General features: G+C 53.1%; 1 protein-coding gene across 4 annotated transcripts in view; it reads left to right on the top strand.

Moving 5' to 3' along the window:
• Positions 1 to 21,074, top strand: part of SEC16A (SEC16 homolog A, endoplasmic reticulum export factor) — a 35,438-nt gene extending 14,364 nt beyond the window's left edge. For all 4 annotated transcript variants that reach the window (XM_079112975.1, XM_079112974.1, XM_079112972.1 and 1 more), the window contains exons 5-29: positions 953 to 1,076; positions 1,593 to 1,791; positions 1,904 to 2,078; positions 2,613 to 2,755; positions 3,234 to 3,295; positions 3,970 to 4,108; positions 4,465 to 4,710; positions 6,016 to 6,113; positions 6,433 to 6,514; positions 6,655 to 6,772; positions 6,929 to 7,040; positions 7,212 to 7,317; positions 8,379 to 8,519; positions 9,516 to 9,629; positions 9,850 to 10,033; positions 11,105 to 11,350; positions 11,895 to 11,977; positions 12,877 to 13,029; positions 15,009 to 15,086; positions 15,272 to 15,328; positions 15,452 to 15,563; positions 16,128 to 16,265; positions 16,483 to 16,577; positions 18,593 to 18,670; positions 19,716 to 21,074. In XM_079112975.1, the coding sequence (XP_078969101.1) occupies positions 953 to 1,076; positions 1,593 to 1,791; positions 1,904 to 2,078; positions 2,613 to 2,755; positions 3,234 to 3,295; positions 3,970 to 4,108; positions 4,465 to 4,710; positions 6,016 to 6,113; positions 6,433 to 6,514; positions 6,655 to 6,772; positions 6,929 to 7,040; positions 7,212 to 7,317; positions 8,379 to 8,519; positions 9,516 to 9,629; positions 9,850 to 10,033; positions 11,105 to 11,350; positions 11,895 to 11,977; positions 12,877 to 13,029; positions 15,009 to 15,086; positions 15,272 to 15,328; positions 15,452 to 15,563; positions 16,128 to 16,265; positions 16,483 to 16,577; positions 18,593 to 18,670; positions 19,716 to 19,784 (3,152 nt within the window). In that variant the 3' untranslated portion in view covers positions 19,785 to 21,074. The remainder of the gene's footprint in view (positions 1 to 952; positions 1,077 to 1,592; positions 1,792 to 1,903; positions 2,079 to 2,612; positions 2,756 to 3,233; positions 3,296 to 3,969; positions 4,109 to 4,464; positions 4,711 to 6,015; positions 6,114 to 6,432; positions 6,515 to 6,654; positions 6,773 to 6,928; positions 7,041 to 7,211; positions 7,318 to 8,378; positions 8,520 to 9,515; positions 9,630 to 9,849; positions 10,034 to 11,104; positions 11,351 to 11,894; positions 11,978 to 12,876; positions 13,030 to 15,008; positions 15,087 to 15,271; positions 15,329 to 15,451; positions 15,564 to 16,127; positions 16,266 to 16,482; positions 16,578 to 18,592; positions 18,671 to 19,715) is intronic.
• The last annotated feature ends 68 nt before the right edge of the window (positions 21,075 to 21,142 follow it).

Genomic DNA, 21,142 nt, shown 5'->3' with positions numbered 1-21,142 from the left:
AAGATGCTTTGCCACCTCCCAGGCAGCATGGATGGCATGTAGCTGTGTCCTGGAAGGTCTGGGAGTTCCCTTAGCAGTCCTGCTGGTCATATCTGTCCTGACCATGTGATCCTGTGTTCTTAGGGCCCTGCAGCCCCTTGACAGTGTCCACATGGTCCACCTCTCCTACTTCCCAGGAGGGTTGTTTTTCCCCTTGAATGTGTGCATCTACTTTAAATAGATTTTTACACACTTGCCAAAAGTGGTACATCCACATCCACATCCAGTTTGTTCGTAGTGTTCCTTTTTGAAGTTGTTTTATTGGGGGGAGGGGTTACTGAGGATTGAACTTGGGTGCTGTATCACTGAGCCATATCCCCAACCCTTTTTATTTTTTACTTTGAGACAAGTCTTGGCTATATATATAACCTTGCCCAGGTTAGCCTTGAACTTGTAACCTCCTGCCTCAGCTTGCTGAGAAGCTAGGATCACAGGCCTGAAATTACCTTTTATTATTGAGATTATTTCTTAAAATCTTCTGGGTTATATTATGAAGAAACACTAGTAAAACCTAGAATTGGGGATTAACTGTTAAAGAGTTGCGTTTGGTTCTGTGGTGTACCTGTGGTAGAGTGCTTTCTTGGCATGAGGTATGGGCTCTGTTCCGAGCAGCACATTAAAAAAAAGTAGTGATGATGACAAAAACATTAATAAAAAAGTCTTTTAGCATTGTTTTCTTATAAAGCAAAAACATTCGTATTGAGAGAACGGCTAGCCAGTTGCCAGGTGGTTATACGGAGACAGGCAGGACACAGCTTTCTCCTCCAGTGTCAGGGCTCCCACTCAGGGGTCTTGCCCATCCCAGGAGGATGCTGTGGTTTTTTCAAGAGCCCTGGCACTTCCCCAGCCTGGGACAGTGCAGTTCTTCTGTGAATGCTGGCTTTCTTTTGACCCCTGTGTTCCTCACTTACAGACCCAGGTCGCTGGGATCGCTACTACGGTTCTAGATTCAGGGATCCCCGCACTTGGGATCGGAGGTGCTGGTATGATGCTGAGTACGACCCACACAGGAAGGAAAGCTATGCTTACGGCGACAGGTGGGTAAAGTGCACTTGGGTCAGGAAGGCTGGCAGTAAGCCAGGCATGCGCGTTGACTCACCTGCCCCATGTCTTTGGAGCTGGCCAGGGAGCTACAGTTCCAAGCCTTTGGGGAGCACTGCCTGCTGTCTCAGTCTTAGTCTCCAAGAGGGAGACTGGGCCACACCTCTCTGGCGCTTCCAGCTCTGGGCTGTGAAAGTAGAGCCAACCTGCAGTAGTGCCTGGCTAGTGGTCTTGGGAGCACCAGGGGTCTGGCTCTCTCCATTTTATGTCCCTTCTTGTCCATTCTGACCAACAGCCCAGGGGAGGGCCACACTTGAGGTGCACTTGCAGTCAGGGTCTGAGTGTGACCTTGGGCCTGGTTCTTGTGCCTGGTCTGCTTAACTGACATTCTTCAGGACAAGGAGCGTGCCTTGGGATGGAGGGGAGGACAAAGAGTAGTAAGGGCCGGCAGTTTGCATGTTGTCCCAGTTGCCCTCATTCCCATTCTCTGCCTCGACCCTTGCTTCCTTTAGATCTGAGAAATTCGATGACCACTGGAGGTACGACCCTCGCTTCACAGGGAGCTTTGACGATGACACTGAGCCCCCCAGAGACCCTTACGGGGAGGAGGTGGACAGGCGCAGCATCCACAGTGAGCACTCAGCACGGAGCCTGCACAGCACACACAGTCTGCCCAGCCGCCGCAGCAGCCTCAGTTCCCATTCACACCAGGTATGCACAGGCAGTTCTGCCTACCCAGTTCCCTGTTATAGTTTGGACAGTGTGCCCATAGCCTTGCTGGCTTTGGTAGAACTCACTTTCCCCACTTGCTTGCTTTTCCAAGAGTCAGATTTACAGAAGCCACAATGTGACTACTGGTTCCTTCGAGGTCCCGCCTCCCCCAGGCTCCTTTCATGGTGATTATGCCTACGGCACCTACAGCAGCAATTTCGGCAGTGCACATGGCTTTCCAGAGTATGGCTACCCCGCGGACACCAGCTGGCCTGCTGTGGATCAAGGTTTGTCTCAGCAGTTCAGAGGGTGATGGCTAGCTCTGGATCAGAATGAGGGAGTCACTTGTGATGGAGATCTGTGAGCACCTGGCTCACTCTGCTCCTGTAGCCTAAGGACGACTCTGTCCCCTCCTTCCCTGAGCGGCAGGCTAGTGCTGGCCCCTGGACTGCAGTGTGGCTGTGGCTCTGAGCCTGCTGGCGTCTGCACACATTATTAAGGTGCGGCAGCCACTAAGCAAGCTTGGGCAGCAGCTCTCCACAGCCCGCACTGGCCCTCGGGGAGCAGTCTGAGGGGACTGTTCCCGGACTTGTGCCACGAGTCACATTCTAACCTTCTCTCTAGAGTCCATGGTTAAAAGCTATTTCTTGAAAACAAGTAGAAATATGTGTGAGCTCACAGGTGAACATCTTTCCCTTGGCTGAAGCCTGGGCTGCTTGACTGTACCATTTCCATTGCATGATCTGTGGCTATCACAGACGGAGACTGAGCGGAAATCTAAGAGACTAGCTGATTGTTTCTCCTGATTTATTTAAATGTAGTTCCATCAAGACCAACTTCTCCTGAAAAGTTCTCAGTGCCTCACATCTGTGCCAGGTTTGGTCCTGGTGGCCAACTCATTAAAGTGATCCCCAACCTGCCTTCAGAAGGACAGCCTGCACTGGTGGAGATCCACAGCATGGAGGTAATCCAGGACTCAGCCAGCCCTGAGTGCCTGTGGTCAGCAAATGTGGCAGGGACGTGTGTCCTCCAGGGCCGGTTCTGTGTGCAGCCTCTTCCTTCCAGAAGGCAGCGTTAGGCAGCTGCTTTGGGTTGGACTTGGTTTTACTCTTTGTGCATTTTTTGTTCTTATTCACACCTTTTGACTTTGGGGACACTCATTTTGTCGGTGATTCTCCATAATGGGTGGGGGAGCTTCACAGTCCAGTGGTGGTGGGGGGCTGCAGTAAGGGAGGCTAGGGTGGATTGGACCACCTGCTTTGCAGCCCTGGAGGCTCTCCTATCACGTGTTAGGAACCCGCTTCAGTTCTCGCTGTAGGAAGAAGTTTGTAGACTCCTGTCACAACCATGAGGGCACCACCACTGCCTGTGTGGGTGCCGGTGTGGCCGCACACTGGGCAGGGCCGCTTGTGCAAACTGCTCCCACACCCCTCTCTTGACAGACCTTGCTGCAGCACACGCCTGAGCAGGAGGAGCTGCGCTCGTTCCCAGGGCCTCTTGGCAAGTATGTCCCTTGTTGGTGTCGCTTGGAGTCTCCACAGTGCAGCCATAGAGCTTGTCCCCTAAGGTCGCTGATCTTGCTGGTGTTATGGGGCGCAACTTAAGAACAGACCGATCACCACTGAGAAGTCCAAATTTGAGAGTCTTTATTAAGCCGGCCGGCTGACTGTCTCACACAATGCCCCCAAAAAATGGCTATTGGGAGAACAGCCCCGACCACAGGGTTGTAGGGGTTCTTACACCAAAAATCACATTAATCATAAGTGTCTGTTGCTATGATCCGAAATTACACATTAACATCATGAGATCATCGACAGAGGGGGAAGTGGGTCAGAATGACCCTTACCTAGGTACAAACTAAAGAATGGTTGCTAACATCCACACAATCACTGTTCACATGGTACATTGTTTAGGAGCAATAGGAATCAAAAGAGAGCAATTCTTACTACATAGGAGTTGCCATTGTATATTATTAAACATGTCACACCAAGTAACTGATGATGGTCACAGAGGCGGGTGTTCCCATGGGAGAAGCTTATTTCCTACATAACATGGAGTCTCAGAGCAGAATGGAGTCTGTTAGTCCTTTCCCTGAGAGTCTGGCCTGTGACATTCTCATGAGCCAGCTCTCTCAGCCCATCACAGCTGGTACTTGACCTGGCACTTGCTCTTTTCCAGAGATGACACCCATAAAGTGGATGTTATTAATTTTGCCCAGAACAAGGCTACAAAATGTTTGCAGAATGAAAGTCTAATGGACAAAGAGTCTGCAAGTCTCCTTTGGAACCTCATCATTCTACTGTGCAGACAGAACGGGGTGTGTTATTTCTTAACTCTTCCATGCCTGTCCATGTCCATCTTTGGTCTTAGGATCTGTTCCCTTGTTTGCATCCCAAGCTGCAGACAGTTGTGGGCCTGCTGTGACATGGTTTCCTCAGGAGGGTCCTCATATCAGTGACCTGGGGAGGGAGGGGTATGGGGTCAGCTGAGGTCTTAGTCCTGGGGGACTGTAGGCCCACTGTGTCCCTGGCTGTGTCATAGCTGGGCTTTGGGCCTGCAGAGCCTGGCCAGAACCCTCGTCTAACTATGGCAACTGTCTTATCCTCCTGCTGGCAATTCTGTCAATATGAAAGCCTTTAGTTGCTCTCTGTGCCATTTCTGTGCATCCTGTAGACCGTGGTGGGAACAGACATTGCAGAGCTTCTGTTGCGCGACCACAGGACAGTGTGGCTCCCAGGGAAGTCACCCAACGAGGCTAATCTGATAGACTTCACTAATGAGGCTGTGGAGCAGGTGCAGGAGGAGGAGTCTGGTGAGGCCCAGCTCTCCTTTCTCACGGACAGTCAAAGTGCCAGCACCAGCACGCTGGAGAAGGAAACAGAGAGGTTCCGAGAGCTGCTACTCTATGGCCGCAAGAAGGTGAGTGGTGGCCGCACTAGGACCATGGGGCTTCTTGGGCCCACCTATTGGCCTGGGTGCTGGGCAGTCATGTAGGGTGTCCCTGATGGCACCAGTGGTGTCTCCTTCCAGCGCCGTGGTGAGAGCTCGCAAGCAGCTTCCCATCACTTGATGGATAAGTGCGTGATCTGCGTGCTGCTGCTGCTTGCTGTGCCCGCTGCATCTCGGATGGCAGCGTATTGCGGATGAGCCTGCTCTCACCAAGTGGGGCCTCTGTCCATAGCCCCTGTAGTGGGCAGTGCTGGGAGTTGGGAGGAGGTGCCAAGTGCACAGAGGACAGGCTCGGGTTCTAGAGCCATGGAGACGCGTTGGCACCCTGGCCATGGGCTCTGATTGCATGGGTGAAGGAGGGACCAGGGTGACGGTGGTGGAGACAGTATGGCTGCCCAGGAGGGCAGGGCCTGGGGCAGAAAATGTCCTTTTCTAGAGATGCTGAGGGTGAACATCACTTTGTACCGGCCCCTGGGGCCCTGCAACCCAGGGGTGTCTGATCAGCACAGGGTTCTCTCTCCTGTGTCATGATCAACCTCATATTTTTGTTTTGGTGCTGGGGATCAAACCCGGAGCCTTGTGTATGCTAAGCACACACTCCTCCAGTGGCTGCACTCCTAGCCTCCCAAGCTCTTTTTTTGAAATAGGGTCTTGCAACGTTGCCCATGCTGTTCAAACTCCTGGGCTCAAGTGATCTCCCTCCTCAGCCTGCCAAGTAGTTGGGATTACAGACACATGCCACCACTGGTGAAAGCGCATATTTATTTGATCAACAGGATTTTAACTTTACAACTGAATGAAATCATGTAACCTATTAGCATTTTATTACTCTTACCTCTATTGCAGCATTTTTGCCTAAAGTGCTAAATTGAACCTCTGGTTGCTTTGGGTACAGCAAAAGTGCATTTACGAAGGTATGGTGTTGGGAGGATGTCCTTGCAGACTTCTGTGTCATTTGAATTGAGGAGTGGGTGCTGATGTGGCATTCCTCACAGTCCTTGGGCTAATCTGGGTGATACTGCCTTGGGTTGCAGTTGGTGTGACCAATGGGCCTGTCTTGATGCTGCAGTAGAGAAAGCAGTGTGCATCTACCACGTCTGTTTGCCACGGGACTGTGAAACTAGGGAAATGGAATGTTGGTCTCTCTGCCCTCTAAACTGAGAATGCTGTCTCCAGTCCCTTCTGTCAGCGTGTAATACCATATGACCTGTCACCTGTTTGTTGCAGAGCTGAGTTAACTCTGATGGCTCATGTGAGCCCTGATATGTGTTACAGGATGCTTTAGAGTCTGCGATGAAAAATGGATTATGGGGTCATGCTCTGCTACTTGCGAGTAAGATGGATAGCCGGACACACGCCCGTGTCATGACCAGGTAGGGGCTTATCATCAGCCTGGCACACAGATGTCCCATCTGTGCCATGGGATTGTCCAGCATGGGCTCAGAGGCTTATCTGACCCTCTTCCTTGGGTCACTCTGCTGAGAGATGTAAAATTTTTTGTTAACTGGTGGTTTTCAATATTTTCTGTAGAATTCCTGAATTCTTGTCCTCATCTTTTGCACTTTTTAGAGTGGAGATGTGTTTGCTTTCCCAAGATCAGACCTCAGTCTGATGGTTCAGTACAAGGGCTGAGATTGGGCTTTGGTGTTTCTAACAGCCAGAATCAGGTGGTTTTCTTCTGTGTCTGCCCAGGTTTGCCAACAGCCTTCCCATCAATGACCCTCTGCAGACCGTCTACCAGCTCATGTCTGGGCGGATGCCCGCTGCATCCACGGTGAGCACCTTCTCGTGGATGCGCTCTCTTCAGACATCACTCTTGTTCTTGCTTTCTCATTGGGCTCAGCAGTGAGGAAATGGAAGTGGAAGTGCCGCTCTTCTGAGGATGAGGATTTGTTTGGTTTCTTCTAATTGCAGTGTTGTGGGGACGAGAAGTGGGGAGATTGGAGGCCACATCTTGCCATGGTTTTGTCCAACTTGAATAACAACATGGACGTCGAGTCCAGGACCATGGCTACGATGGGCGATACCCTAGGTGGGTCAGGTGTGAGGTGGGCCTGGGGCCCTGGGGCTAGGGACCCCAGTGCTGGAGTCCGAGGAGCCGCTGGCATTCTGTTGGGTGGGTGAGCCTTTGTGGTTCCTCCTGGGAGCATTCCCAGGGACTGAGACAGGCTGCTCTGTTTCTCATCAGCCTCAAAAGGCCTCTTAGATGCTGCACACTTCTGCTACCTTATGGCCCAGGTTGGATTTGGGGTTTATACAAAGAAAACTACAAAACTTGTCTTGATTGGATCAAACCACAGGTAAGGAATCAAGTAAATGTAGTGGTATGCTTTCCTTCAAAAGGAAAAGGTCCCTCTCCTTAACTTTGAAAACAGCACCCTTGTGTCCTTGTCCCAGGGTGGGCCATTTCTGGGTGACTTGCCTCAAGGCTGGTTGTGTATGGCAGCAGTAACGATTCATTTCCTCAACAGTTTGCCATTTTTAAAGTTTGCCACAAATGAGGCTATCCAGAGGACAGAAGCCTATGAATACGCCCAGTCGCTTGGGGCCCAAACCAGCGCCTTACCTAATTTCCAGGTAGGTGTGAGTGAATGGCTGGTGCCTACAAGCTTGTGGTGGTTGAGGTTCTTTGATTCTTAAGCAAACGATGGTGAGGATTTTTGGATTTCCTCTTGGAGAGACAAGATGGTGTGTGTTTTCCTCAAAAACAAAACCAAGTGGGGCTGGGGCTATGGCTTAGTGGTAGAGCTCTTGCCTTGCCATGTGTGGGGCACTGGGTTTGATCCTCAGCACCACATAAAGATTAATAAGTAAAGTAAAGGTATTGTGTCCTTCTACAACTAAAAACATTTAAAAAAACAAACAAACAAACAAACTAAACTCAACCAAGTGGAATTGAGGGCTTTTTTGTTTACATTTTTGTTCTTAATATTTACTTATCTATTATCTGTTTACCTGTCCACCTTATTTATTTACTCATTTACCTGTTTGTACTAAGGATTGAACCCAGGGGTGCTTTATGACTAATCTGTTTCTCCCCCACCCCTTATTTATTTTTTTGAAATGGCATTAGACTAAATTGCCCAGGCTGGCATTCCTTCTGCTTCAACCTCCCAAGTAGCTGGGGTGCTTAACATTTTAAATATTAAAAAACTAGAATCCTTGATTTCAAGTACTTCAACCCCATTTTTTTTTTTTTTTTTTTTTTTAAATTAGACCTTTGCAGTTATACACACGTCATCTTTTTTTAGTATGGGGTCTGTGTGATCTCACACAGGAGAGAGGGGGAGAGAGAGAGTAAGTGTGCCTGTGTGTGTTGGTGGGGGAGAAACATGATGTAGCGACAGTAGGGTGTCAATGGGACAGTTTTCACCACAGGGCAGGCATCTGTCCAGGAGTGTCTGGCTGTGCTGGGGCACCTGTGGCCCTGTCACAGATGTTACTAGGGGACAGAGCAGATTTCTGAGAAGCTTAGTTGTTCACTTGGACCTTAAAATACGTCAGAGGTCAGGACAGGCCCTGTGGTTAGTTGGCTTGCGGGTGTTCAGTGGTACACAAGATGTGCAGAGTAACCCACAACTGGCAGAATGGCACGGGGAGGGTGGGAGCCCCAAGTCAGAGCCTCGCTTGTGTTCCAGGTGTTTAAGTTCATCTACTCCTGCCGCCTGGCTGAGATGGGTCTCGCCACACAGGCCTTCCACTACTGTGAGGTGATCGCCAAGAGCATCCTGACACAGCCTGCCGCGTATTCTGTGGTGCTCATCAGCCAGCTGGTCCAGGTGGGTCTCCTGGGCCTCCTGCTGGTGCTGTGCTGCCTGCAGGAAATGCATGGGCACCTGGACATGGGAACATGAATGGCATTGGAAGGGTGGATTGGTGGCAGGTGTCTGAACCTGTGTTAGAGATTTTTAGCTTTCTTGGAAGGTGTGTGTTTTCTACAGTCTTAGCATAGGAGTTCTTCAGGTGCCTTGTTGCCAGTACAGAAGCTCAGTGGTAAGCTTCAAAATAAGATGATCTCTACCTCTAGTAATTTGCATTTTGAGGTGGTTTAGTGTGGTGGTTGAGAACATAATCTTATGGGTCCACAGTCAGCATCTGTTTGCACCTAGCTTCTAGCCTGTCCTATCAGGCAGTGCATGGGTGGTGGCCAAGGGCAGGAGCCCTCATCCCCTCCTAGCTTGTGGCAGCCCCTAGTGCTTGCATATCAGTGTGCTTCTCCCCAGCAGCTCCATTTCTGGAAACGTGTCTGTGTGATACCTAAGAAAATTTGTTATTGTGGGAATTTTTAAGCACCAAGAATGATGGCTTCAGCAGGCTTGTTGCATCTGTGTCCTGCCACAGCCTGCACATTCATCCAAGGCTCACACAACTTCCTAGGTCCACTAAGCACTTGGGTGGGGGCATCATGTGCAGTCAGGCAGCAGAACTGGTGTCCCTACCCCAGGTGTGATCCAGGCCCTGCTGGTCCACTTGCTTGTGAGCTCAGAGAGGTCTACAGACATCACCCTTTTTTGTAGGCTCTGTCTGATTACCCAGCTTTGTTGGTTTGGGGTATGTCACACAAGCACACTTTTAAAAAGCTCCTGTCCAACATGATTCCAGAGTACCATGCATTTGAAAACAATTGTTCAGGGTTGGGGATGTGGCTCAATGGTAAGAATGCTTGCCTAGCATGTACAAGGCCCTGGGTTTAAACCCTAGTACCATGCAAAACCCCCAAAACATAGTTTGCTCACATCCCTTGGCAGTGACACGTGCCTCTGCTTTGGTTCTAGATGGCTTCCCAGTTGCGCCTCTTTGATCCTCAGCTGAGGGAGAAACCAGAGGAGGAGTCCTTTGTGGAGCCTGCTTGGCTGGTGCAGCTGCAGCGTGTGGAGAGGCAGATCCAGGTAGTGCTGGCTTTTACAGCAGCACAGCCTTGTCCAGTAATTGGCACAGAGACTGGACAAGAGGGTTTGTGGCCCTGTGGTTGTCACATGGAAAGTATTTGATCTCAGCGGTGTAGGTCTGGAAGCATGCGTGTTAGAATCTTCTTACTGTCCAGGAAGGGCAGTGGGCAGCCCTGGGCTGTCAGGGCGACATCCACGCACCTGACTCTGTTCTCTTTAGGAGGGTGCTGTGCCACGGAATCAGGACGGAGCCGACCCCCAGGAGTGCCCCAGCACTCCAGGCTCTGAGGTGGACCAGTCGGATGCCCCAGTGCACGGCCAGCCAGTGGGGCTGGGTGCTGACCAGCCCCTGCTGATGCCGAGTGCCGAGTGTTCCAGCCAGGGCACACAGCTGCTGGCCTCAGGTGGGACATGCAGCAGCCCGTGTGCCTGCTCTCTGAGGTCTGCTTCTGCACAGGGACTGCCTCGCTGTGCGGAAAGGGGTCAGCATTGTGTGTTCCCAGGATGATTTTGGGCCTCGGTATCCCCCTCGTGTCTCTTCACACACCCTCCCTTGGCAAGCCCTCAGATTCCAGAGCTGTCCTCACCTGTCTGCTGACACCACTTACCCTGCTGCCTTACTGGGCCTGTCCCCTGAACTCCAGCTGCCTCAACCATGTCCTTCTCTGGGAGCCTCACAAATGCCAGCTCAGATAGGCCCTCCTGTGCCCCAGCAGCAGCCTGAGAAAAGGCAGCATTCCTCCAAGTCTTAGGGTCCATACCTTTCTCTCGTACTCCGCCCCTCTGACCTAGACAGGCGAGCACCCTTCTTGCCTGATCCTACCTAACCTGAGAAAAGACAGGTCCTCAGGGCAGTCCTCAGTCCTGTGCAGCCCTGCTGACCTCACATGCTGCCCCCGACTCTATCTTCCAGCTGCACTCCTGCCTTGGGCTGGTGCTGACCGTGGCGCTCTGCTGCCTGCCCTCTCTGCTAGACAGCCTGCCCACTGCACCCACAGGCTCCCCAGTCCCGCTGCTGACTGCTCTCCTTAGTACTTGCTTGGTCATCTTACTTGGTCCCTCTGTCAGGACTCTGCTTTGTTTGTGGTGCATCCAGTGCCCAGCTGGTGCTGGCAGGCCCAGGCCCCTTGCCCATGTGCTGAGCTGGATGAGGCATGAGGGTGTGAGTGACCTGCTTGACTCCTGGCACTGGCGGGGAGGACTCTGGGCCCTGTGCCAGGCAGCAGCTGTTCACCAGCCTGTCTTCAGGTCGTGCTGTGGGTTGGAGCTTACATGCCACAGCACAGCCGAGGATGGGCAGAAGCATCTGTTCTGCCCTTGGTACCCTGGAAAGTGAATTTTCTGCTTTTCATCTAGACCACTGACACCCTTGATAGAAGGAGTGAGGCTATGGAAAAGAACCCGTGACAACTGTGGGTGACCTGCGTTCAGCTCCCCATGTGACCAGACCTCTTCTTCTGCACTGTCCCCTGCAGCTCCACAGATGCTCCTTGATGGCCAACTAGCCCACCCTGCCAGGGTGCCAATGTTCCCAGTGTCACCACCCACAGGAGCTCTGGAGTCGGGTCCTGGCTGTGGACCCCCAGTGTCTGCAGTTGGCTTCCCAGAGCCCTCCAGGCCTGATCCTGCAGCTTTGTATACGGGGCTGGGGCTGCCACCTGGTGTGCCATCTCTCCAGGAAAGTGACTCCCTGCTCCAGGAGACCAGGAGCCTGGACCCAGGTTTGTCTACTGAGGTGCCCTCCCAAGGCAGCACCGAGGTGGCCTTGGCATTCAAGGGTGATTGGTGGAGGACACTGTGGACCATGCCAAAAGTCACAGGCCAAATGGGCCAAGGGTCTGTGTGGCAGGAGTGCTGATGCTGGCTTCTGTCATGAATTGACTATGTCATGACATAGAACATCACCACTCAGGGTATGAGGAAGTGGCCTTGGCACCGTCTCAGGGCCTGCCTCCAGTTGTCCTCCCGTGTTTCTGTGGGGCGCACAGGTGGGGGTGGCAGACTTCTGTCTGGAAGTTGGATTTGGTGGAGCGTGTCCCTGGTCTGTGTCAACCCACTGTCTATTTGAACAAAGGAAAACCTGGACCTGGCTTTAAAGAACAAAGTAATTTCCCTGCATTGGAAAAGCCTTCAGTCTTGGTTTGGGAAACAGCACTGGAGCACCTAGCAGGGTGGAGCTGCGAGGCTCAGCTGGTGTGTGTGCTGGGCTGGGCCTGCTACCCTGTCTGAGCTTGGAGCCCCACCAGCCACTCTCTGCCTTGGCAGGAATGGTGCCAGAGGAATCGCCTGTCAGGAAGGTGCTTCCCGAGCCGAGTGAAGAGGACTTCGGTGGAAGCTTTGCTGACTTGGTACTGCCCCATGTCTTTTCACAGCCACTTGTTCTCCACAGAGCTCATTGATAGGCATCTGGACTCCTCCTCTTCAGTGGCAAGCAGGACGATCCTGAAGACTTTGGAATTACTTTTTGAATTTTTCTTAAAGTGCTTCCAAATCACTTTAACCCTTAAAGTGTGAAGAGTAGGTGGAGATATTGGTTGAGTACAATGTTGTTCCAACATTCTGGAAGCTTCTTTACAGACACTAAGACCTTGGCATTTCATCAATAGGCAACTCCTATAGTTTTAGCTTTTGTTATAAGTTCTTGGTATTAAATATCCTGTTCCTAGAACAGTAAAGTGAAGGTCTACCAGTATGGAAAGCAGGGTCTTAACCCAGGAGTGACTTTTTTGGGGGGTAGGGTACTGGGGATTGAACTCAGGGGCACTCAACCACTGACTCACATCCCCGGTCCTATTTTGTATTTTATATAGAGACAGGGTCTCACTGAGTTGCTTAGCACCTTGCTTATGCTGAGAATGGCTTTGAACTCACAATCCTCTTCCCTCAGCCTCCTGAGCCTTTGGGATTCCAGGCATGTGCCACCATGCCTGGCATCAGGAGTGACTTTTTAAAAACCATTGTTTTAACACGCACACCGCCCAGTTTTACCTGAGCTTTTCCCAGTGCAGCCTGCGTGCTGTTCCTTCTTGCTCGTGGTTTCCACAGAGCTGGAGTTCCTTGCCAGGTGTAACTGGCACTTGGCTGCCACCCCAGGAGGCTCTTCAGAGCACACGGGGCCAAGCTGCTCACAACCCCTTCCCCTGCCTAGTCCCTTCAGTGTCCTGCCCACTTGGGGAGATACCGTGGCAAGCACCCCCTACCTTTGGTTCCTCCAGGGGAGCCTGACTTCCCTCTCGCCTTGGGACAGGGCTCCTCTAGGACAGCGCAGGATGCAGAAACTCCCCCAGCCTGGGGTCATGCCACCTCAGAGTCAGCACAGTCTGCTTCATCTCTGACACCTGCGCCCGAAACAAAGCGGCCTACACAAGTAGCCAGAAAGGAGACCAAAGAAACCAAGAAGGTACCGTGCAGCCACCCTCCGTGCTGTTCTGCTGGGCGGGAGCCCAGGGGGCAGCTTTCCTCAGACGGGGCAAGGAAAAGGTGCTTGCTTGTGTTTTAATTAGAGCAGCCCCTGGAGTTTTGTTCTTGAGGTGTAGCATGCACGCCATCGAGTGTAAGGCAGGCAGCAGCTGGGTGAGGGTTTTATGTGTGCACATGGTCAGTGAGGGTGGCCATCAGCTGACAGCAGCCCAGAGGGCAACCGCAGGAGTTGGCGGCAGTCCTGCCTCCCTGGTGTTATGTGTGGCATCTGTTGTATGCATGTGCTGTATCCTCTCACCTCGTTCTCAGTAGTGGACCTTTGGATGGTGCTTGGTGGGTCGTTGTAAGTAGTCACATGAGTGCTCTTGTCCTTGTCCCTTGATGGCACTGTGCTTGCTTCTCCTGGTGTCCCCCCTTGAGAGGAGAGTTCAGGCTTTGGAACGTTGCTGAACAGCTTCCCCAAAGGGCGGTACTGAGTCCTGCTCACAGTGGCATAGAAGTCTGCAGTGGTGCTGTGGCCCGTGGGGCCCTGGGCCCTGGCATCCCGCCGGGCTGCTGGAGTGCAGCTGTGGTTGGCTGGTCTCTGCTGCGCAGCCATGCTGAGCACCCTGGCATGTGCTTTGACCCTCTTGATTTTTACCCTGCTCCTTTTTCTGTGCTCATTCTAGTCTTCCTCCATTTCTAGCAGTTGTCTTAGTGACTTGTGGGAGTCCCTGCTGCACCGTGGATGCACGTCTCTCGTTAGAACCATCCATGTGTGTGGATGTCCCCTCCAGTGGGTACAGGGCCTCCAGACTCTGGACAGTGTCTTCCCAAGAGTGTGGTTGTGTGTTCGCAGAGGGTTCTGTTTGTCAGAACTTACTTGAATGGCAGATGTTCTGAAAATGATATAAGTGTGATTGAAAACGTGAATGGAGAGACAAAATGCAGTGCTTTGGACAGTTTCATAGCAGACGGTGACAGCTCTCAGGATAGGTGGTCTCTGGGGACTGCTGGAGAAACAACTGGAGATGTCTATGGCTGCGCTGCTTTTTCTCTCCTGTTCGTTTGGGTTTCTTTTGCAGTGCTGGGGATGGAACCCAGGACCTGCACGTGCTAGGCAAGCTCTGCCACTGAGCCAAACCCCAGCCCTTTGTGCGTGCGCATGCCCTCCAGGGACTGAACACAGAGGCACTTAGCCACTGACCCACAGCCCCAGCTCTTTTTATTTTTTATTTTGAGACACGATCCCACTGAGTTGCTTAGGGTCTTGCTAAGTTGCTGGACTTGTGATCCTTTTGCCTCAGCTTCCTGAGCTGCTGGGTGGGATAGTGTGTGTGCCGCCACCCCTGCTCTCTTCTTTTTAGTAGAGACAAAGTCCAGCATGTGATATGTTTAACTACCTTGCCTGTCACCTAAATGTCCTCCACCTGGGAAGCCAGAGGGCCTTTGTTTTGAGGCCCTCCTGACACTCTGCTGTCCACTCTTCAGGCAGGGAGAATGTCCAGAACTTCATTCCTCAGGGTTCAGATGCCAAGCCTTCCTATAGGGATATTGTTCTGGGTTTTGTTTAAGATACATTTGAGGCTTGGGGTATGGTTTTGTGGTAGGCACTTGCCTAGCATGTGTGAGGCCCTGAGTTCCATCCCCAACACTGCAAAAAATGTGTGTGTGTGTGTGTGTGTGTGTGTGTGTGTGCGCGCGCGCGCGCATATGTGCACATGTGAACACAGCTCCCAGCTTCCTTTTCATGCAGTTCTGGCACTGTGCACATGCACACTGTGGCACGTCACCTTCCCAGCCTGAATAAGAGTCCCTGTAGCTCATAGCCTCTGCCCCAACCCCAACCTTCTACTTTCTCTTCGGGCCTGACTCCTGGCAACCTCACACAGCAGAATGGCATGGTGTCTGCCTTTTGGGGCTGGGCTCATTTCACTAAGCATGGTGTGCTCACAGCTGTTCTGATGGCTTTATCTCCAGAGTGAGTCCTGGTTCTCTCGTTGGCTACCTGTGAAAAAAAGGACAGAAGCTTACTTGCCAGACGACAAGAACAAATCGGTGAGTCACAGAGCTGGCATGGTGGAGGTGTGCCTGTCAATGACTGTGCAGTGCTTCTCAGAGGCAGGCAAGCTTGAAGAGCTGCATCCTCGGGGTCAGGCACTGATGGCTCAACTTCACTCTGCTGTTTGTTTGTTTTGTTTGTTTGTTTGTTTGTTTTTCTTTTATTTTTAAAATCCTGGCAGATTGTTTGGGATGAAAAGAAGAACCAGTGGGTGAATTTGAATGAGCCAGAGGAGGAGGTAGGCTGTGATTTGGAGTGTGTTGTGAGAGGCGGGTGTCTGTGTGCTCCTTAACACTTTGGCATGTGGGTCCTCCTCCTGGAGAGTCCTGAGTGTGTTTCTGAGCTGTTTCTCCCTCTGCAGAAGAAGGCTCCACCCCCACCTCCAACATCACTGCCCAGGACTTCGCAGGTGGCTCACCCTGGGTCTGCAGGGCCTCCCACAGCCTCCGTGAACATGTTTTCTAGAAAAGCAGGTAATGGCCACACTCAAAGTCGAGGTGTCTGAGTGGTGCACTGTCCTGGAGAGCTGAGCTGTCACAGTGTGCACCGACTGGGTGTCTGACCCAGCACTATAGAGAAGATGAGTTTTATGGAGAGGAATCCTTGAGGGGAAGAGTCCAGTTCTCCTGTGCATTAACACACGTATCAGCATCAGCATTGATAACTTAGGGGCAGAGGTGTCCCATGAGTCAGAAACATAGTCTAGAGCTGTATGTGGTGGCACCTGCTTATAATCCTGGCTACTTCAAGACCAGCCTGGGCAACTTAGTGAGACACTGTCTCAAAGTAAAAGTCTGGGGTGCAGCTGAGGGGTAGAGCTTCCCCAGGTTCAGTCCCCAGAACCAAAAACAAAAACAGAAATGTAGTCCATGTGGTGTTAAGGGATGGAGCAGGCACCCTGCTGCTGGGCAGGTTGGCTCTGCAAGGTGCCTTCCTCAGAGGGTCCCTGCTTACTCTGACACACTGGGAAGGCAGCAGCTTAGATACTGGAGGCTGCCTGGGCTGCCTGCCTGAATCTGCCTCCCACCCTTTGGCAGGCAGATCCAGAGCTCGCTATGTGGACGTGTTGAATCCGAATGGGACCTCGCGGGGTGAGCCAGCTCCTGCTCCTGCAGATTTCTTCGCTCCACTTGCTCCCTTGCCAATTCCTTCTAACCTGTTCACACCAAGCCCAGGTAGGCAGCAGGGGTATGAGCAGGTCTGCATCAATCCTCTGGTCCCTGACCCCGGACACTGCCCTCTAGAAGCTGGACCTGCCCCAGGCCATGTTCTCCATGCTCTGGCCTCCCTCCCATAAGGGCCCCACATGGGCTGAAGCCCTGTCCCCTTGGCTTGTGAAGGATGCCTTGGATCGGGGTAGGGTGATGGCCTCCTGCCCCCTCTCATTCACAGATGCAGAGGAACCACACCTTGCAGAAGGAGCTGGCAGGGTGGGACCAGAGCCAGCTGGGGCTCAGGCCAATCCAGAGTCTGCCCCAGAACCCAAGGTAGGCAGAGTGCCATGGGAAAGCGGGAAGGGACCCTGCCCTTCAGCCCACTCTGAGCGTCAGGTCCTGAGGGCCCACATGAGAACATGGTTAAACTTAGGTGGGTCCACAGGAAGTGCAGGGTGGCAGCCAGGAGCTGGGCGCAGCATGTGACAGGTTCCCTTTGTGGGTGAACGTGCAATGGCTCTGCTGACTGCACCATGTGTGTGCTCAGAATGGCTGGAGTGCACTCTGCCACGTGTATTTACCACTTGAGAAAGTCAGGAAAGTGAAATGCAGTCACTTTCAAGTTCAAAAAAAAGAAGAAATGACCCATCAGCCATGAAAGTCAAGCAAAGCATACAGCCCTGTGGATACAGGCTCAGGCATGGCCTCTGGAGCTAGCTGGTCTGGGGTGCTGGCTCCCCTCTTCATGCCTGTGTCACCTCTCCAAAGTCTCAGTTGCCCCTCTGTGACATGAAAGTGACGGTAGTACCAAAGCAGCAAAAGCAGCTGTTGCAGGGCTTCAGCGCTGCCTCGCAGACTGTGCCAGGCTTGTGTCGGTGTCCCCTGGGAGACATCCCCTCCCTGACCGCATCGCTGGGGCCTGGGCGTGACCTGGGCCACAGAGTAACAGCATTTCTCTGCCTGGTGTGAAAGACCTCAGTTCCTGGGGTGGGTAATTGCCCGTTGCATATTTCCTGGGCGGATGTTAGAGCTATGCGTGGGGGCACTCCCTGGGTCCTGACTCCCCACATAGACAGGGTGCTCCCAGGGAGGAGAGGAGGGAGCACTGGCACAAACATCCTCCTGGGGTCTGGCTCGGCCAGCCCCTTCGCATCGATCAGTGGCCTTTTCCTTTTGAAAGTGTGCACACGCAGGGAAAGGCCGCTGAGGGTCTGAGCACTTAGGAGGCGTGTCCTGGAGGGGCATTTGTGCAGCCACCACCTGGGGGAGCTCCGAGGAGTGTGTGAGGCACTGCCCTTCTCCACCAAGGCTCCTTGGAGTGGCCCCAAGCTGCAGGCTGAGGGCTGGACAGACCCCCAGTGCCACCCCGACCAATGGTTGTTTCTTAACAAGCACTTTAGATTGAAAGAGGGATTTTAAGCTAGCGGGCATCTTCTGTTGGAAGCACATTACTTCTAATGGCCTCAAAGCTGTGTACAGCTAGGCCACAGCTTGCAGCAGTGACTGCATCGGGTGTGCTCTTGCTGTTTGGCAGCTCTTGTGCTGTGGCTCAGGGAGTGCGCTGCCTCCGGAAGTGAGCCAGCACTTTGACCAGGTACCGTGGCTGGCAGTCCTCTCTCTCCAGAGCTTGCTCGTGCGGCCATGCCTTCAGCCTGCCCCTGCTGGGCTGCTCTGCACCTGTGACCGACACCCTGGTCCTACTCGAGCACCACTGACCAGGGCTGCATGTTCCTCTTGCTGCCTGGCCCTCATGGTTGGCTGTCCAGATGGCCCCACAGCAAAACCCACCCCGCGGTGTCAGGAGGGAGAGTTGAACATGTTTTGTGGTTCTCCTGCACTGGCTTTCCACGTGATGGGTCTTGGCCCTGGCTGTGCCGAGTGTGGCTGCCCTCCTTGCTGAGGCTGTGTGAGGAAGTCTGCTGCAGTTGGAGGAGTGCGGCCCTGCTGGCCGTCCTGCGTCCCAGCTGGGCAGGTGGAGGAATGCCCCACCTTGGTACATCGGGGGCCCGGCTCACCCTGTCACAGAGGCTGCACACAAGACCCTGGATTCTGTCATGCTCCAAGGCCACTAGCTGCTTGGCCAGCACCAGCAGCATCTCGGGGCCACGCTCTGTCTGTGCATGTCCTGGTGTTTGAAGCATTGTGCTCTACATGTTGCTTTGGTTTTTGCCATTATCCTGTGAACCATCTAGTAATGACACCCAGTGTTGCCAACACTGTCCCCATTCTGCTCCTGTGACCCATTTGAGAGGATTGGAGTCCTTTTTGCAGAGTGGCCCATGTCTGCAGGTGGACAGTGACTGCTGTGCAGTCCCGCCTTTCTGAGGTGACTTCTCTGTGCTTTGCAGGCTCCCAGTGACCACTGCCCTGCAGGGGACCCTCTTAGCGGAACTGTGCCCTTCTACAGCCCTTCCCAGTTGGCACAGGTGAGTGATCTTTGCCTATCCCAGAGATGGCTCGGAAGGTCGAACACGCTTTGCTGCCCTGGCGGCTTTGCTGGTGGAGTTCCTGGCAGGAGTTCTCTTTAGAATTCAAGGCGTTCTTGACATTTTCTGGTGCCCACTCTTGGAACTCCAAGGTTTTCGTCCTTTCTGAAGCTTGGGGGGAAGTCTCTGCCCTCCAGGGCCTATATCTGTGTGCCACGGGTGCCTATGCTGCGGGCTGGACCCCTGGCCAGCCGGCCTTTGCGTGCCTCCTCTGGGGAAATGTTCTGAAGTGCTCTCTGGTTGCTCTGCCTCTTTCTTCTCTCTTCTGTCCAGTCTCTTGCCTGTGGAGTGTGGTCTGACTGCCATTTCAGGGGGAGTGCAATAGGGGGAGAGGTCTGGGTGGGCATCTTGGGATTCTAAATGTGAAGCTTACCTGGCCCTGTTATCATGCAGACTCTGCCCTCAACTGGCCACCTGCCCACAGGCTCTTGGCCACAGTTGTCCTGGGGGTGCAGATGAGGCTGCGGCCCCACAACCGCTGCGTCCCAGTTTCCACTTGCATCTGTCTGCTTGTCAGCCTCAGATGGGGTCACTTCCTTCTCCTGTCCCTTCATCTTGTGCTTGCCTGTAGCTTTGCCCAATCCCTTGCCTTTGGCCCAGTGGATCTCGAGGAGGGGGAGGAGATGCCGCTCTGCCCTTGATGCCTGGTGCCCTTGATGCCTGGTGTACAGCAGGTGGCCACTGGCCGCTGGCCACTCCTCAATTACCTGTACACGCAGCTGGCCAGCTCTGCAGAACTGGCCTCGGGTCTCGTGGCCCTGACAGAACCACCGTGGAAAAGGCCTCTGTGGTTCCAGTTGCCTGGAAGGACCAAGTGCAGCCACCAAGGCCTTCAGGGCGCAGGCCAACACACAGTTCCCTGTTAGTCCATTTGATCCAAGTCAGCAGTCCATGTGGCTCACAGACCAGCCTCCTGCCACATGGCCCCTGGGGTTGCTGATCCTGGAGGTGGGCACACAGGTCAGTGCTATTCATTTTGTTCCAGGCCTCCATCAGCTCAGGGAGCTCAAGGCCAGGGAGGATTGGCCAGAGGAAGTACCCAGCATTGAACTAGAGTCATCCCTTTTTGGATTTGCATTTGGAGCCCTGAGATGACGGTTCTCCTCCAAGAACCGGACTGACTGCCTGGGGTCTCGTTCCCCCAGTGGACATGGCGGTAACTCAGAGCCGGTCGTACTGTGCATCTCTTCCTTACCGTCCAACTCTGTGAATTATTGCAAAATTAATTCCATGGTTCCTTTCAGATGCTGGATAGAGGGAACCCGATTCATTTTTACGTGAAAGCACGGTGTTCCTTTCCTAGTTGCCTAGGGTGATCTGAGGGCATGGCACTCAGCCTCTTGAGAACATCCCATGAAGCAAGGCTGGATGGGGCTTGCCTCAGGGGATGACGCTCCTGGGAAACCAGGACCTTCTCCAACCCACCTGAGAATTATTGCAAATGAACCTACAGTTCCTTGAGGATGTCGAGAGAAAAGACCTGAGAGGCGCCCTGGCTCCTGCCATGGGTAGCCCTGCCCTGTGTGGTGACCTGGGAGTCACATCTTTTACAGCACCCTGCAGGTGCTCACAGCTGGGGAGAGAGGTCCTGACCATGGAGTGCATTTCCTTCTGGTAATGAAGACATTTCCAGCCTGATCGGGATGCCTGGCCTGGTCACTGGGAGGAGCCCCAGAGCTGATGTAACCAGTCAGCGTGGGGCTCCCTTCCCAAGAGTTGGCTTGCGCGGACCCCTGGCCAGGGAACTGTGTGGGCTGCACCCATTTCCATGCCCTAGAGGTGCGTGCTCTCGCCTGCAGACTTCCCTTAGGAGCCGGTCACATCTGGAGCCTTGGTCTTGCCCAGGCCAAGACCTTCAGCACCTTCAGCAGCTTCAGGCCCAGAGGCCTCCCACTCTCCAGACAGCTTTGAGGCTTCACCGACTGTTCTTAGAACTCCTTATTCTTGCTGATCTAGAGACTGAAGGAAAGGGGAGATTTCAATATTCATAAAAATCAGTAGGTGATGATTTGGGTAGTTTCTGCTGGGGGAACATAAGCGGTTTGGCGTTTTGAGTTTGAGTGTAGAGACTGTAGAATGTGGAATTAGCACAGCCCTTTCAGTTTTCTGGTTTACTTCATCGTCTAGGAAAGACCCCCCAGAAAGTTTCCAGAATGCTTCCCGGGCCAGTGTGCCTGGACCCACCTGTTGCCACCACCAGGAGGTGTCCCTGCTGGGACCCTGGCCCTCCAGTGCATCCTGCCTCAGGCTGCGACGCCTGCCACTCGATCCAGGAAGCTCCCTCTGAGGTGGGAGCTATTTTTCCTAAATGCAAATTGTTAAATAAACTATTTTGAGCTCTCAAGGACCTTTTGTGGTTTCCTGTGTTTGGGGCGAGGGCAGTGTGGAGACCAGGGCCTCCGCTGGGGCCGT

Source organism: Sciurus vulgaris (assembly GCF_902686455.1).
Source record: "Sciurus vulgaris genome assembly, chromosome: 15".
NCBI classification, from domain to species: domain Eukaryota; kingdom Metazoa; phylum Chordata; class Mammalia; order Rodentia; family Sciuridae; genus Sciurus; species Sciurus vulgaris.
Note: the sequence above shows the minus strand (reverse complement) of the source record. Positions and strands in the feature narration are given on the sequence as shown.